The 15944-nt window shown below is 53.5% G+C and overlaps 6 protein-coding genes across 6 annotated transcripts, besides 1 other annotated feature; 4 read left to right on the top strand and 2 right to left on the bottom strand.

Annotated features, from left to right (window-relative positions):
* Nucleotides 1-2119: 2119 nt before the first annotated feature.
* Nucleotides 2120-3472: a sequence feature (possible transcribed region).
* On the top strand, nt 2295-2939 carry CYME_CMS231C (similar to carotenoid biosynthesis protein, crtK gene product; the record flags this gene model as incomplete). The annotated part of the gene is made up of 1 exon (XM_005538819.1): nt 2295-2939. One exon carries the CDS (start codon nt 2295-2297, stop codon nt 2937-2939), a length of 645 nt encoding a protein of 214 aa, XP_005538876.1.
* Nucleotides 3473-3541: 69 nt separating the features above from the next.
* CYME_CMS229C (similar to quinone oxidoreductase) lies at nt 3542-4765 on the top strand (the record flags this gene model as incomplete). The annotated part of the gene is made up of 1 exon (XM_005538818.1): nt 3542-4765. The coding sequence occupies one exon, from the start codon at nt 3542-3544 to the stop codon at nt 4763-4765; it is 1224 nt and encodes a 407-aa protein (XP_005538875.1).
* Nucleotides 4766-5041: 276 nt separating this feature from the next.
* On the bottom strand, nt 5042-6196 carry CYME_CMS228C (similar to monoglyceride lipase; the record flags this gene model as incomplete). Its single annotated transcript, XM_005538817.1, has 1 exon — nt 5042-6196. One exon carries the CDS (start codon nt 6194-6196, stop codon nt 5042-5044), a length of 1155 nt encoding a protein of 384 aa, XP_005538874.1.
* Nucleotides 6197-9323: 3127 nt separating this feature from the next.
* On the top strand, nt 9324-10382 carry CYME_CMS227C (ubiquinone/menaquinone biosynthesis methyltransferase; the record flags this gene model as incomplete). The annotated part of the gene is made up of 1 exon (XM_005538816.1): nt 9324-10382. The coding sequence occupies one exon, from the start codon at nt 9324-9326 to the stop codon at nt 10380-10382; it is 1059 nt and encodes a 352-aa protein (XP_005538873.1).
* Nucleotides 10383-11163: 781 nt separating this feature from the next.
* Nucleotides 11164-12495, top strand: CYME_CMS226C (hypothetical protein; the record flags this gene model as incomplete). The annotated part of the gene is made up of 1 exon (XM_005538815.1): nt 11164-12495. The coding sequence occupies one exon, from the start codon at nt 11164-11166 to the stop codon at nt 12493-12495; it is 1332 nt and encodes a 443-aa protein (XP_005538872.1).
* Nucleotides 12496-13574: 1079 nt separating this feature from the next.
* Nucleotides 13575-14570, bottom strand: CYME_CMS225C (similar to glycosyl transferase; the record flags this gene model as incomplete). The annotated part of the gene is made up of 1 exon (XM_005538814.1): nt 13575-14570. The coding sequence occupies one exon, from the start codon at nt 14568-14570 to the stop codon at nt 13575-13577; it is 996 nt and encodes a 331-aa protein (XP_005538871.1).
* Nucleotides 14571-15944: the final 1374 nt, after the last annotated feature.

Genomic DNA, 15944 nt, shown 5'->3' with positions numbered 1-15944 from the left:
GCACAGTGTCCTGGTTGCAGCGTCAGAAGCAGCAGCAGCAGCAGCAGCAGCAGCGACGGCAACTGCGGGATCCGGCGGTGCATCGACACGGCACGCATGCATCCAGCGGCGACATGCGTGCGCGTGTGCATCGAGTCCAGTCCCGAGGTAGGGCGCGTGCGCGCGCACTGCGCTGCCTCCTGCTGCACGGATGGCGAGGCACCAGCGTGCGTTGTACGTGATGATCGGACCAGCGGAACAGCATGCACTGCTTTAGATGAAAAAAGCATCATGCCGGGTAATCCATTGCCTTATATGAAGACCGCGAAATCCAAGAGCGTGCGCTGTGTTAGAGAAAACTCTACAATACAGAGGGGCGCACTGTGGAATCGAAAGACTACAAAATCCAAGGGCGTGCTGGATTCGAAAAAAAAATACGCAGGCGGGTGATCTCCCGTATCTTCGGAGGAGGAGACTGCAGCGTGCACGAAGAAGCTGGAAGAGAGCGTACCGCATTAAGTTGAAATGAGCAACGTACATGTACGAATATGGGAAAGTAAGTGGCTTGATTAGTGGAACCGGTTGCGAACCTGTTGGATTGCGCTCGAGAGAATGGAGCATGCACGCGTCCAGATCGTGGCGGGAATCTGTGGCCCAGAAGCGGCAGCATAGTACCACAGGCGGCGTCAGGAACAAGCAGCGCATGCGTTGCAAGCCGGCGCTGAGCAACCTTCGTCCACAACTGGTGTTTGTGTGTCTTCCGATAATAAAGTCCGAGAAGGTGCGAGGTTTGGTCCTGTGCTCAGAATCACCGCTTTCCAGCTACTTGGACAGGTTGCCCTATGCAATATGTACACGAACAATAGCGTTGCAGACGACCATGCTGAAGCATTTGGAGACGAGTGCACTCCGTGGCCGCCCTGGTGTGATGGTAGCCTGGTTCACTGGGGTAAAACCTGAACATGCCATGTCGCGGTCGCCGGTTTCTCGCTATCAGCGTTTCGCAGCGTCACTTCACGCAGGGTCCGCCAGCAAGAAGTTTCACTACGATGTAAGCTGTAGTTTGCGAACATGTTTGTGTACATTCCTGACGTGAACACAGCGGGCATGCGGGATAAATAGCCGAAGTTTACAGCTAGAAAAGCCTCTTTTCCCGCTCGTACGCATTGGTAAATCTACCTTATGGACCATTCTGGCAACGTCTCGATTCCATTCGAGCTTTGGGGGTCAGCCATGCCGTTTCGAGTACGTAGCGTTGCCAGTATCGAGGACCCTGGTCTCGTGCTGCGCGTCCGTCACGACAACACCACTGGTTCAGGCAGTACTTCCTGGCTAGCAACCAGGTAATCGAATGCGGCTTACTCACTAAATACGAAAACTCCCCAGAGCGGCACTTGATTGCGCTAGTGCAGTGTTGTTGGGACGACTCTTCTCCATATGCGCAGACGAGAATCGACGATGATGTTTGCATTCCATGAACGGACCGCTATTTCATTTCGCATGTTTCTCGTGGCTGACATACATCACTCACGTCGAATGCACTTGATCTAACCTCGCATTCGCAAAATGCGTATGGACAATGGTACCCGTGCACTCCGGTAACAGACGCAGGCAGCCGTCCACACGAACAGCATGGCATGTTGCCTCGACGCCCGTCGATATCAAATTGGATTCGCGAGAGCCGCAGTTCGCCGCAGCCTGAATGAAGGTGGCTCGTCAACGGACGCCTGCCGGAGATGCATGCCACATCGAGATACATTGAGCCGACACCCCACATCGACACTGCACGGCGATTCTGATTCCGTACCTCGTCCGAAGCGGTGCATCCAGCTCCAACAGAGGTATCCGCAACAACATCGGCACCAACGTCATCGACGAATAACCTCTTTACGCTTCAAAGAATGACAGGTCTGGAGCTTGTCGTACGCATTCATATTCGAACAGGTATGACTGTGCGCTGGACGCGCCTGCCTGCGACGATCGCGCATCCGGGTGCTCTGAGTCGACGCCTGTGTCCGGCGGCGGCGGCGGCGGCGGCGGCGGCGGCGCCAGCTCGCACAGAATTCAGCCCACTGCGGCGCGTCACCGGGCAGGGTATCGGCGGCCGTCGGCAGCAAAAATTTACGACAAAAGTAGACCATTCTTTCATATATTGTACATTGTCGCGAAGCGCGGTACACGGGATCCGCTGCCGATGAGGCGGCGCAGGCCTCATCGTCTGCACGCTTGGCTTCGATTCATTCGCTGGCGCTCACAACGGAAGGTTTCACGACCTCAGGTTACGCAGTTTTTACCAGAGCCGTCACAGCTTCGACATGGAAGCTTTGCGTGAAAAGTGGTCGAGCTGGTTTGCCAGTGAGCAAGGATCCAATGGACTTGCGGGCATCCTGTCGTCGAAGGAGAAGTTTCTGTACGCCGTAGCAGCAGCCGCTGTTGTGTCCAGTACCTCTGTCCTCGATAACCTGGTCATGTACCGCCGAGGTGGACAGAAAGCTGAAGGCAAATCTACCCAAGGGAACGGTACAATGAACGAGGTTGCGTCACCGGCAACGGATCCCTGGTACCGATCGCTGCGCAAGCCGTGGTTTCACCCGCCGAACTGGGTATTTCCGGCAGTGTGGATTCCACTCAAGGCGCTGCAGACGGGAGCACTTTACCTCGTCTGGACAAGCGAGGATGTATCGTTACTCAAAAGATTGACTGCAACTGGTCTATATGTCATCCATATCAGTTTGGGGACGCTATGGAATCACTTGTTTTTTGGGAAACACAAGATTCGCAAGTCGTTGTACGCTATGGGAGGTTTCTATGCGACACTGGCTGGAAGCATAGGCATGTACTGGACTGTTAATCCAACCGCAGCCGCACTCTTAGCACCGACGCAGGTATGGGCCACTATTGCGGCGGCGCTGAACTATCAGAGCTGGGCCTTGAACCCCGATATGGATGCGGATGGTTAGCATGAGGCCATCACCCAGGACCTAAACCTATTCATCAATTTCCTGCTGTTCGCTATTCATTTCTCTAGCCACATCGACGGCGTAAGAGCTGGATCTTTCCGAGACGCGTTTGAGCCCGGATTTCCCTGGCCCGTCGAAGCGGCCTCGTTTTGGTTCCTCCAGCGGAAAGCCGCCGGCGTGTTCTCGAAGGCCACAGAGTCGTTCCCTGCTTTCCAAACGAATGTCCATGCCTCTCTCGGACAGAAACGGCGACTGACAACTACGGTACTCGGGCTTTCGTCGCTGCGACTTGTTCACCCTGTCTGGTCTCTGCAACACGGCGTCAAGCTGCGCGACTACCCCAGAGGTTTTTCCTGTCGTTCGCTCGTAGGAGCTGGGTAAAGATCATCTACCTGCAGCGTACTTCAAAAAGGTGATCACGCGGTTGCGCTCGAAACCGGTGCCCAGACGAAAATCACGGTCCAAAAGAGTCCAAAGCATAGCCAGCTGGGTAACACGTTCGCGAGCAGTGCAACGTGCCTTACCGACGGTACAGTTCAGAGGGCGGTGCAGCTGGTGCTGGTTAGGCACAACATCGCAACGCGTCCAGATCGCAGTCTTGTATGTCCTGCAGTGCGACACCTCTGAGACTCTACGCAGGACGACTTGCAACCGGAAGCTCTGCGTACGCGTCCAGCTGGTGTACGTGTTCCGCTCACAAGTCATTTGACAAGACTGTTGGGAGAGCAATGTCGACCACTGCGGCGGGTGCTCGCGTCATGCAAGCTGCTGTGCCGACAACTGAGAACGGGAGCGCAGGTTCCGATGCCCCCGTCCTTCGTTTACAGCGCGTGCCTGTGCCTGAGCTCAAAGGACCGAACCAAGTTCTATTAAAGGTCCTCGGAACTGCGGTCAACCGTGCAGACCTTTTGCAGAAGCGCGGGCGCTATCCACCACCGCCGGGCGCTTCGGAAATCCTCGGTCTTGAAGCTTTCGGAAAAGTGGAGGCCTCCAACGTCGACTCGTTTCGCCCTGGTGACGAGGTTATCGCTCTTCTCCAAGGCGGCGGCTATGCGAGCTACGCGGTGACAGACAGCGCTACGCTTATCAAACTGGACCCATATCCAGAGTATTACCTTTCTTTCGATGCTAGCTTGGGAAAGTTTGAGCGCCGAGGTCCTGATAGGGTTGCAGCGTGTGCTGGTATCGCCGAAGCCTTCCTGACGGCGTACCAGCTTTTGAAATTTGACCCGAGTCTGGGAAACGCATCTCCAGGTGAGACCGTCCTCATTCACGCGGGAGCGAGTGGTGTTGGACTCGCTGCCATACAAACAGCTCGCGAATTAGGATTGAAGGTTCTCGTGACAGCGGGCTCTCAGGCAAAAGTCCAGGCATGCATGCAGCTCGGAGCGTCGCGTGGATGGGTGTATCGCACCCAGCCGGTAGAAATGCTGGTTGACTTTTGCGGTGGGCCTGAGTCGGTCGACATTGTGCTCGACTGTGTAGGATCATCGTATGTGGAGATTCATCCACAGGTACTGAGAAGGCACGGGAGATGGGTCCTCTTCGGAACCCTCGGCGGTACCCGTGGTAATCTGGATCTCTCCCAGATCCTCCGGAAAAATATTCGTCTCGTCGGAACGACGTTACGTGCACGACCGTTAGCCTACCGCGAGGCCCTCGTGCGAGAATGGTCCACATTTGCGAGCCCGCGCTTCGCCAGCGGTGTGCTGCTGCCGGTCGTCGATGCAAATGGGATCTTCCCATTGAGCGAGTCGGAGGCCGCGCACACTTACGTGGAAAAATCCAGCAATATTGGGAAAGTTATTTTAAGAGTCGACGTTTGAGAGACCTACGGGAATGTGTTTAAGAGCGAATTTGCATACATCAGTTCACAGGCCAGCGTCTGCTACAGAGTGCGAAGCGGCTTGTCTCCCGTGCTCGTTTGCATATGTCGGCACATGATCGGGCTCACAACGAGGCCCAGTGTGACATCTATGGTCCGGAAAAAAATACGTGGAGCATATGGATGTCACGCATTTGGATGCGCTTCTCGAGACGTCGCAGCGTGGAGATATTCGCGACACTTTCTCGATCACGGAGCCCGCAATGTGTTTGCGTTATTAGCATCGTGCAAAGATCCAGGAATACACTGCCGACCGAGCCTCGTCTGCGCGGGGCTCATAAAGCAGGATGTGCCACATACCACTGAGAATGATGGTTTGCTTATCCGAGCTCGAGGCTTGCTGGAACAGTTCCGCTCCTTTTTGCGGATCGGTTAAGGTATCTTCTGTACCATAAAGAACCAGAAAAGGACATTTCAGCTCCTTCATGTGTTTCTCAACTTGTTTCTGTGCCTGGATGATCTCACGTCCCAGTCGCGCTTTCAGCATACCTCGACCTGTCCACGGATCTGAATCGAATTCTTTTTGAATCTCCGGAAACAAACCACATCCTGGAATCTTGACGGCGTCGAGACGAGGAAAAAGCGCCGACACAAGTCCAGAAAGTGGGTATAAAATGCGCCCCTTAATGCCGAACATGTTACTAGGAGGCAGCACCGCTGGAGCGATCAAAACCAGGCCGCCGGTAGACTCGCGCGTGGGGAACACTTTCTCATGATGGTGCAACGCCAGACACACAGCCAGGAGACCGCCCATGGATTCTCCGATGATGAAGAGCGGTTTGTTTTGCATCGCTGCGTTGTCTTCAGTAGCGCTATCAGAGGACGCCAGTGATCGAATCAGTTCAATATGCTGAAGGGCGTCCAGTTCCAGGGTTTGGAAACGATCAATGACACGATGGTCGTGTTTGCCAGAAGCCGTCAGCGTGCGCCCGTGTCCCATGTGGTCGTGTGCGAAGACCACCATGCCGTGTTCGTTCAGTCGATGAGGGACACTGCCCTGGTACTTACGGTGGAGCTCGCCTCGTGCAATTGGATCCATGGTCCCAAAACTCGAGTTTGAGTGCAAACCGTGGAGGAAAAGGACATAAGCGCGAACATTTCGCGGGTCGTGCCGCAAAACCTTCAACTCATCCACGGACAGTGTCCGCCCAAAGTCCCCATAGTCTGAAGCTTTTGCGTTGTTGCTGCTTGCAGTCTTCTGAGCCGGTGGCGCTTTCGCCAACGAGCGCTCGATTTCCGCTCGAGTCCTCTCTTGGTCGAGAAGACAGCTCTCTGGCACCCAAGCCTGACCAAAGAGCTTGTGGCCACTAGGCGTTGGGCTAGGAAAGTAGTAAGTTGCGTGTACAACTTGCTCCAAGTCTGTCTTTCCCATTCTTCAACCTGAGCCTTTGGGCGTTTCTTGCAGCAGGGTCTCGTGGCACAAACACACGTTCAGAAACGACGCTTGGCAACCCAAGCTTTGGTCTGCCGAAGTAGCTGGTCGAGTGACCCACTCTCGTTCGTACCAGCCGTGACTCGCAAGTCGCCCGGCCGCTGCGGCACTGGAGAGAAAGCACTGTTCCACACCGGGCAAAAGCTGGGCGCGCACCACGCAGCGATACGGACCGCATCCGCCTGAACTGTTAAGTACCCAGTTATTTCCGAACGATTTGGTATCTGCTGTGGTTACTGAAATTTTCGTCAGCGACGACGACGGAGCCCACAGAACCGCCCAAACATTACTCCATCGGATGTTACGGAAAAAACGACTTTCCAGCAAATGGCATGGAGAGAGGCACACAAAATACCTACTAACGATTTCACGATTGCCTACGCTGTCTATTCACCGGTATCAGAATCACATGGAACATGTCCATTAACTCGGACACGAATCCTAAAGTTTGGGGCGCTTTCCGTTGTCATAAACGCGCGAGCTTTTGTGGCCGTTATCTGTGAATGCTTCCATCTCTTCTCGTTTATCTCCGAATTTCACGCCGACTGTCTTCTTACGTTCGCTTTAGATCGATTGCAAGCAATCGAAGGACGTTCACGGCAGCGTTAAAGTTCCTGTCTTGCGCCTTCCGGATACCGCGTACACATTTCATGCACAGACGGGAGTAGCGATCCACGCTTTGCTTGCGATCAGCACCCTTCGAGTACGTGCGTAGTATTAGATCGCTTTGTGTCGGAGCGACGTTTCTTGGCGTTCTACAGAAGACGTTCACTGCAACAAAAAAAAGCTTCCCAGCCATGGAGGGTAAACATAGCTACCCACCTGGACACGCCTTCGAGCCTTTCTTGACCGACCCTCTGCGATCGGTCTCAGCTTCTCCTTGTACACTTCGACCCTGAAAGGCTGGCCCCGCAAGAAAATGGATTGCGTCAGATCCTCGGGTCTTGTCTTCAACACCGCACATCGTCTGATATTGATAGCGCCTTGAAAGTCTCGGTTCAAGAGTTCCATGCGTTTATTGTCTGTTCTTGAATTCGTCAATGTAAGCAGTCCGCGAATTCGCGCCCTCTGGGCCATTTGGTGCTCTATCAGCTCTCCATGGTTTTCTATCGCCGCAGCGGTCGGCTACCTTCCCTCCATCTCGACATTTTGGAGTATACAGCCCAGCTCATTCCTTATTTCTTGGAAATGAACGCATTGGTTCATGCCGTTAGGAGAGAACCCTTCCGGCGCAAACTGGACTTGCGAAATAGAGACGACATTCGCCCTGGTGTCACCGTGGGCTGAACATTTCAGCGATCCGCACGGTGGAGCGATCGTTACGTTACACGACAGAAAACATTCCGTGGATGCGTTTGGACCTCAGAGAGTGTGCAGAAATGAAAAGCAGCTCTAACCTGATAGAATCGGCAAAAGCTGGACTGCAAGGGGAATGCTGAAATACCAGGTTGGCCAATAGAGGGACGTCGCCTGATGTCAGGGAAAAGCCTTGAATGATTCGACAAAGTGGCTGGAGCCGATGTATGAGCCTTCTGTACGAGCGAAACTGAGGCCGCCAAACGACTCCACTCCCGCCAGCACAGATGATGTCGTCGCTCTCTTCGACTTGGACCGCACATTCTGCGGGCCTCCATGTCCGCGTATACCCGTTCGCGCTCCGATCGTTTCATCCGGAGCAACTCTCATCGACTGGGGAAACAAATCGACGTTCCTGTGCTTCATACCAATCGTGACTTTCCAGGAACGCTGTTGTTGCGATTTCGGTGCAAGATAGCCGTGCGTGAAACAGAATATTTTTTGCGACTGTACCTCCGTGTTTTCACGACCACACGAACTAGCAGTAAAGAAACAGAGACGCCCGTGGTGTGCCTCGTTGCGTTTTCTTTCCGTATGATGATCAATGGGTCCTTTTTTACCATTGACTCCAAGCAGTCTTTGAGAATATCGGTTTTTGACGCGCAACCCATGTACTCGTTTCTTTCGGTGTTCCTCAACCATCTGACTTGTGTGGTACTACCGACCTTCAATAGGAGTGTCGTCCTCCTTGCAATGCTCAGTACATAGTATATACTGTAGGAAACTCGTCTACGATCTATACGGTACATTGCAACGTGATGTCCATCTCGTGGTAGACACCGCATCGCCGGCGGAAAAAGATTGCGTTGGACTACTAGAAGAAGCGAATCATGCATAACTGAACACCATGCAGTGTCGAGTTGTGCATGTATCAAACAAAGTGCGTTCTTTTCCTCCACCACAGATTGTCCAGAGAGCTCTTGTCCATTTACCAGGAATCACTCTTGTTCTGGTTTCGTGGCAAGCATCTTTTTCCAGGACAGTGATCAGCGTGATCATCATCCTGCATTTTTATGAACGGTCTCGTTGAGATTCACGGTCAAGGTTTGCATGAAGAACATACAGCAGCACAGCGCTGTGCTTGGAACGAAAAACATTCGCCAGCTACAGCCATCACGTCGTCTCCGGGACGCACGAAGGAGTTTCGCAGGAAAAGCAATCACGCATATGGACAGAGGTCTTTGGGTCCACTTCCGAGAGTCCTGCACGGGCAACGCGATATCGGAGCGGAGCACCAGGGCAAGAGGCTCCAGTTACGTTAAACTCCGCTTTTTATGACCTCGTTCGACACATGGAACTGTATGCTCGCACCCAATTTAGCTGGCCATGTGGTGCTGTTCGATGCTGCTGTGTGACGCCTGAGAACACCCGCCCCGTATCTGCTTCATGACCCTGCATGGGTCTCTGCAGCTCGGCCCAGGCCTATTCAGTTTGCTGGGACATGATGTGGAGACTGCCGAATGAGGAAAACTGAAAGCTCCATACAATGGAACCGGATCCGAGCGACAAAAGCGTTGTCGATGTTATCCAAAGCATTGTCACTGCGCATGGGGTAGCTCGCTTGAGCGCAGTAGCCAACAACAGTTACGTCGGTGCTAGCGCTCCGCGCAGGCGTTGCATCGCTAACGCACTCGGCTCAGTGAACGGTGTTTACCGCTCGACTAGGGAATAGCGTTGTCCCGCAGAAGAGCTATTTGAACACACGCTGCGTATGCCGAACGAGGCAGAGGGCCGCAAGGTAGCCCTAGCAGCGTTCCTCGCCGTGCTCTTCTACCGTTTGCAGGACGACAAGTGCCGGGCCGCGCGGCAAAGACTCTCTAGGGAAACCGTTCGCGATGGCTCCGGTGCGATGTTTGAGCTTGTTGCTCCGCGTTATGACTTTGTGAACAACGTGATCAGTCTTGGACTCCACAGGGGCTGGAAGCGAACTGCAGTAGACGCTGCCCTGAAACCTTTTCTTGTAGCCAGCTCCGAGCGAGCAGAGCTCCAGGTCCTTGACCTGGCGACGGGAACCGCTGATCTCGCCATAGATATCGCTCAGAGATACGGCAGTTATGTGAAGCAGGTTGTTGCGGTTGACCCGTGCTCCCGAATGCTCGACATTGCGAGCAGGAAGCTCGCCAGAGCTCAGGTATCCGATAAGGTGTTGCTCGTGAAAGGTGTTGCCGAGGAACTTCCGCAGGAATGGACGAACAGATTTGACGTCTGCATTATTGGATTCGGAGTTCGGAACTTTGCAGATCGAAAGAAAGGTCTCTGTGAAGTTTGGAGAGTGCTAAAAAAAGCTGAGGCGTCAACAGCGACCCCCACTGACCCTGTTAGCCGTCTGGTGGTGCTGGAAATTACGGAACCGCGCGGCCGCAGCATCGCAGCACCTATCGCCCGCTTCTTTCTGCGAACATGTGTACCCTTGCTCGGTGCGCTCTTTTCCCTGCGGCTTCGGGAATATTGCTATCTGCAAAGGAGCGCACGTCTCTTCCCACCGTTAGATGAGTTTCTGGAGGCGATGCGTGATGAATGCTGTCTTGAAACCATACGAGCTCAACGGCTAGCGCCTTTTGGACTTGGTCCCGCGCTCATCATAGCGAAACCAGCGCCGAAACAGGCCTCTGTAGAGGCAGCGGCGCTTGCTCCGGAGGATGCGTTCGTGAATTCGAGCGCTACGCCATCGCGAAGCTCGACTGACGCGCCTTGGCACGTGGAAAGCGCGCCCCGGAACGATGAACGAGACGCATCTGGGGTTGCGCCACCCTCGAGTGTAGTCGCTTAGTATGCAAGCGCGTGCGCAATGCACGGTATTGTGCTTCAGTTGGATGACACATATGAAACACTTGCTGCAACGTTTATTCAAGTGTGATGGTGAAACAAGGCTTGCACATCGTTCGAGTCAGATCCGGATAGATGAGGCTATCATAGGCAACGCTTCCACGTGATATCGGACAACTGCTTTGCAGTCGTTCGCGCCTGCATCGTTCCGCTGAAAGTTTACCCTAGCGTTATCCAGGAGGGTTTTTGTCCACACGGCTTCGCTTGTTTCAATGATTCTCGTTGACATTACCAGGATCGAGGCTAACTTCCTGAAACTCGATGAAGCACCAGGCGCACTGGCAGCAACGCGGGTGGTTGATTTGGCGACGGCGATCGGTCGGCGCCAGCCAGATGCGCATGTTCGATTTTCGCGCACTCCATGTGAGCCTGCGGAAACACACAAGCGGTATACGATGTTGCGAAGAGCGCAAACTCTATGGGTTATTCCGGGTGAAAGAACTAGTTTGAGAGACCCGTGCTCTACAGTTTTCGCAGTGGACTCTTTATGTTGCCCCGAGGATGTTCTTTTCTTTGAGGATTGCGCTAAATCGATTTCGGGAGACTCTGACAGTGTTACAGGGAACCTGTTGCCAGAGCTCGAAAACACCCACCTATCCAAGCTGCTCGAAGGTCGTGAAGCATTTCGGTGCGTGACGTATAAGGGATCAAAGGACCATGGTGTCGTAAGCGGTGTCAACGAGAACGGCGTTGCAGTCGCACTCAAGTTTGCGGCAACAAGGCCAATGGGTACACCCCCGGAGGGCCAAGTTACCGGTGAGTGCTTGACCTTTCTAGCACTTAGGTTCGGTAAGACCGCTCTACACGCCGCCCAGCTTCTTTCGAAGATTGTCGACTTGCTAGGTGTAAAGGCCGCAGCGCGTGCTGCAGGCACGGAGTGGTCCCCAGGCTTCGTCCTGGTGGACGCGCACGGTGCCTGGCTCCTAGAAACAGCCAGCGGCTTCTGGGCACTCAGTAAGACCTCGAAGGAGATATGCTTGTACAGGGATCAGCTATACATTGAGGAACCTCTAACCTATTCGACTTCTTTAGAATCCCTCGTTGCGGTGGGATCTTCATCGTCTGCATCGGGCCGGGGCAGAATCAACTTTCGGATGTTGTTCCATCCGACGGGGGCTGAATCATCACGTGATCTCAACGCTTCCGTGAATAGGATGAAGGAATTGAAATCTAGAGCGGCATTGAGTCCGCTTGACTTGGCCAGCTTGATCCAGATGGTACGAGAGCATGATTTGCCCTCGTCGGTGCTTCCCGAGGCGAGCGATACCCAGCACACCATTCGAGCCGGGGCATTCATATCTGTTCTCACACCGGACGCTCCGCGCAGGTTTCATCTTTTTACCTGTGAACACTACACCGAATGTGCAATGTTCAAGCCTATTTTTCTAGATAGAGCGGCTAGTTCTCAGATAAGCACCGTGCATGCTTCGTATCTTGGAGAGACAGGGACGCTGCATCGCCGACGGCGCTATGCGCTTGAACGGAAACGGCTCGATCTTGAGCGTACGACCGTCCGCGTCTTGCAGTATCGCGACCAAGAGGAGCGGCGTTGCGCCTATCAACCCGCAGACATCTGTGAACGTTTGAGATTTCTAGAAATGATCTGCGTCGAAAAGGCGCTGAGCGTGTGCGGGTATTCGACGAGTTTCATGCAGGCGGAACACGCCGCCCTGTGTCGCGGCTTTGAACAGCGACTCTTGCAGATGGGCAAAAAGTATTTCAAAATGGATACAAAGATGCTATATCCCACAGAGGTATCGCAAAAAGATTGGCCTGACCTTTTCCAGCGGTACGCCGAAGACACGAAGGAATCTCTGTTTGAAAAGACGCTCATGAGGGAAGAGTATGAATATGAGCTGTTCATGCTCGACGGAGGCGATCCGCTCGCACAAGCTCGCCGTATTCGAGGTTTGCAACTCGCCCCGTCACCTGGAGAGCATTTCTGCATGCCTATTGTGCGCGATATCCCAGAGCAGCCGGATGCGTCTATGCCGCATGTCTACGTCTACAAACCGGACACGAGAGACTCTGCGAACGCGCAAAACAATGCGCAGTGATCGCATCGAACTCTGGTTGGGCTTAGATATAGGATTGAGCTTTGCGTTGGGACGGATGGCTGCAGCCTGTAGATATCTCGTAGGCATAACACATCCTATGGGTCATTATTGACGTTCACGTCTCTATAACATTGCACTGCTCGTTGAAAGAGCCACCCGGAATGAAGAAGGCCCCGCCTAGGCGTGAACATTCTCCTCATCGCGCAATTTGAGCTGTGCTAGCAAGCATTTCGTTCTGAGAGCAAATGCTTTCTGGCAATCCGCCTAAGTATGCAACTCCAGCACATATTTCATGCTCTCTCTAGCCAATGCTGAATGATTGTTTGGTCGATTAAGTTCACAAAACAACTTCCGGTTCGCCGAACGTTTCCCGGCGGATATCCGCAGAATGGCATGTAAAATGATCCGATAAGGTTCTGACGCGATGCAGCTTAGCCTCTCTGAGCAAAAGCCAGGTTCTTCTGAACACGCGCGCCAGTGCCGGTACGTCTTGCTTTCGTCGAATGCCCCGAGTCAGCGCCTTCGAAGTCGGCAATAATGATCAGCCTCTCGCTTGCGCAGTCTTCTCTCGGCAATTTGCAAATGCGGTTTCACGGGAGGCATTCCAACCAACCGAGCCGCTATGGGAACTGACTTGCATCTGCCAGGCTCTAGCGAGCCAAGGTGCCGTGCACAAGTCGTGGTGAGCCTGTCGAATGCGTTCTACTAGAGCATTTTCGCATTCAGGTTCGTAAAATGTACCCGCCTTCGCCCAGTGACTTCATTTGACCCGTTGCTCTCAATGCCTTGGCGCGTTCGCGCGAGCGGAAAGTCGAGACCGCTCTATTCTCCTAATCCAGGGTGCTGATACACCCATGGCGGCCATGTATGCAATGGTGGTCTTCCGCTGGCCGTCACCTCAGAGTACCTGCCGAAACAAACGCAGCTCGCACCCCTCTGCCTGGGAACACTCCAGTAGACTCCAAGCCTCGCGTCGCCTGCCGAGCGAACGCACGCAGCGCTTGTGCTGTGGCATCCAGCCATGCGAACTGGAGGAGCAGCATGCATCCACATGCGACGTGCGCTGCCTCATGCTCGTGTTACACCAGACGTCCGTAATATTCAGCGTAAACGTAACGCCTGGCGAGCTCTGGCCACTGCACAAGAAAACGATCTGCAAATCTGTACAAGATCTTCCCGGTGAGAGACAAGCTGTAAACACGCGCGACTGTCTCGATGAAAATAATTCTTGGATACGCGCTAGCAGGTCTGGTTCTCGTCAACGAGTTCCAGATTCGAACGATAAATGCTATCAGACAAAAAGGCACACAGGTTCCTGGTCCGTTGCATAGTACGACATTAGGTGCTGGTGCTCGCATGCGATCGTTCGTTGCCAGTGAGTGGCTGGAAAGAAACAACCCCGCCGCACTGGCACAAGCGTGGATGCTGGTGAATACACTTGTTATCCATGACTGACCAACTTCACGAGCGCGAGGCACTGCCACCCAGTTCAGAACGCGAAAGCCTGGAGGAAGGTCACTCTGAAAACGCTCTATCCAACGAGGGGTGCGTTTGTCAGTCTTTGCATATACAAACGTCACCCAGACGGGGGCGTCGACCCAGCGCTCGCTGAGCAAGCCGCCGTCACGACTGAGAAGCCTATGCATCTCTGTTGTGTGCCCGCCGGATCCTAGCACGACCAGCAAGTGCAACGGCTGATCAGCTCCGATGCGCAGCTCTTCGAAAGGTCTCCTTGCCCAGAGCTCCTCAAAAACACGCTTGTTTGGGCTGCTGCACTGCGTTCGGCGACGCTCAGCTTCCCGTGCGAAGCACGAGCGCCGCGACAAGTTCGCGGAACTGAGCAGCACGCCCTTGGAAAAGATCAACACGATGCCTAGCACTACCGTGACCGCAAAAAGACCTACATATATAGACATACTCGGCTTGGCAGCCCCAAGCAGGGGTAAAGGCCGCCAACAAATCCCAGACAAAGATCGTATTACATGCTCAGAGACGCCAAATGCATTCCACATCCAGGTGCATGTCATCAAATGCTTTTTCGCGGTTTGTAGCTGATGCATTCGAAGTGCGTTCATTTGAGCAAGTAAAAAATCCAAGCAAAAGACATGGACATGGTAGTCAGGGATCCAGGAGGGTCATCATCGCCGGTTTCCCGGGAAAAAACCTGAAAATACATCTTGGCGCCAAACGTCGAACATAGAGGTGCAAATAACGAAGAACAAGAGGAAGAAGAACCAAACGGAGATAGATGAGAAAAGATATCTGATCGATGGGGCGATGACGAGACTGTAGTGGCACAGAGGGTGTGAGTTACAGGAATCGTAGGATGGATGGGTTCCAGCAAAGGTGATAAACGCATGAAGGTCGTGGCCCGAGACTTCAATTCCGCAATCAATATCAAACGATATGCGATGCTGACGACGAGATCCGAGGTGCTGACGCGATCTCACTTTGTGGAGCAGCCTCTCAGGCTCGAAATCTGCATGGATAAACACTGAAACCGGTAGCATGCGCTTGTTCAAAATAGGCTGGGAGATGTCTGTGAATGGATACATATATGTTTACCCTGCATAGTTGTAGAACGATTCTCGTTTTATTGCTCACATGCGTATAAATGTGCTCGATGCTGACTTTCTGCTAGGGATCGACAACGTGATCTGGGGACGTGCTTGCGGGGCGTGCTGTTGAACGATTTCGTCTCTTTCGGGAACGCCCAGATTCCGCATCGATGCCGCCTCGCATATCCTTCGAGCTCCTCCAGAATTCGTTCTTTTCGCATACTGGGGTGCAGGCATCCCCAACCAGTAACGAGCAGCGTTCTGTTTATATGCAATCGGTCTTCGAGCCTGAGAACGTCCGCAACCACAGATCCATCTAATTTGTATGCTGAGATCCATAGCTGTGCCATCATCTGAGAAGGAAGCAATTGCGTCAGGACGTGATGCATCTGCGTGGCCACCCAGCTTGTACGCGCCTCGAAGCAGAGACCACGAAGCTCTGCCCGCACGCGACGGAACAACGGTGTGTTGTTTGCGTGGTTCGAATCGAAGGAGAGTCGTGCGCTTTTTCCTCCGGGCCGGGTACAAGTCTCGACGTGCTCGTTTTCATCTATCCATACCTCGGTTTCCTCATCTGCCAGTGCACGTCTTCGTCGTGGCCTTCCAGAAAACGACTTTGATGTCTCTTGTGTCCAAACGTCTCTCCCAGTGCTTACGGGGATTTCAAAGATTATTCTCAAACTGGGTAGAACTTTACAAACTTTGCAGAACAACACAATATCCTGAATAGTGGGATCCGGCCGTGCCTCGTAGAGATACTTCCCGTATCGCTCCAGGAGCTGCCTCATGGATACGAAGCTGTCGTCTTCATGATTGTAAGCGCCACTTACACACTGACCCATCCAGAACGTTCAAAAGTCAGCTGCGGATCCGTTGCAGCCCAGTTGTACG

Source organism: Cyanidioschyzon merolae, chromosome 19 (genome assembly GCF_000091205.1).
Source record: "Cyanidioschyzon merolae strain 10D DNA, chromosome 19, complete genome".
In the NCBI taxonomy this organism is placed as follows: Eukaryota; Rhodophyta; class Bangiophyceae; order Cyanidiales; family Cyanidiaceae; genus Cyanidioschyzon; species Cyanidioschyzon merolae.
This window is presented reverse-complemented; position numbering and strand designations above follow the sequence as displayed.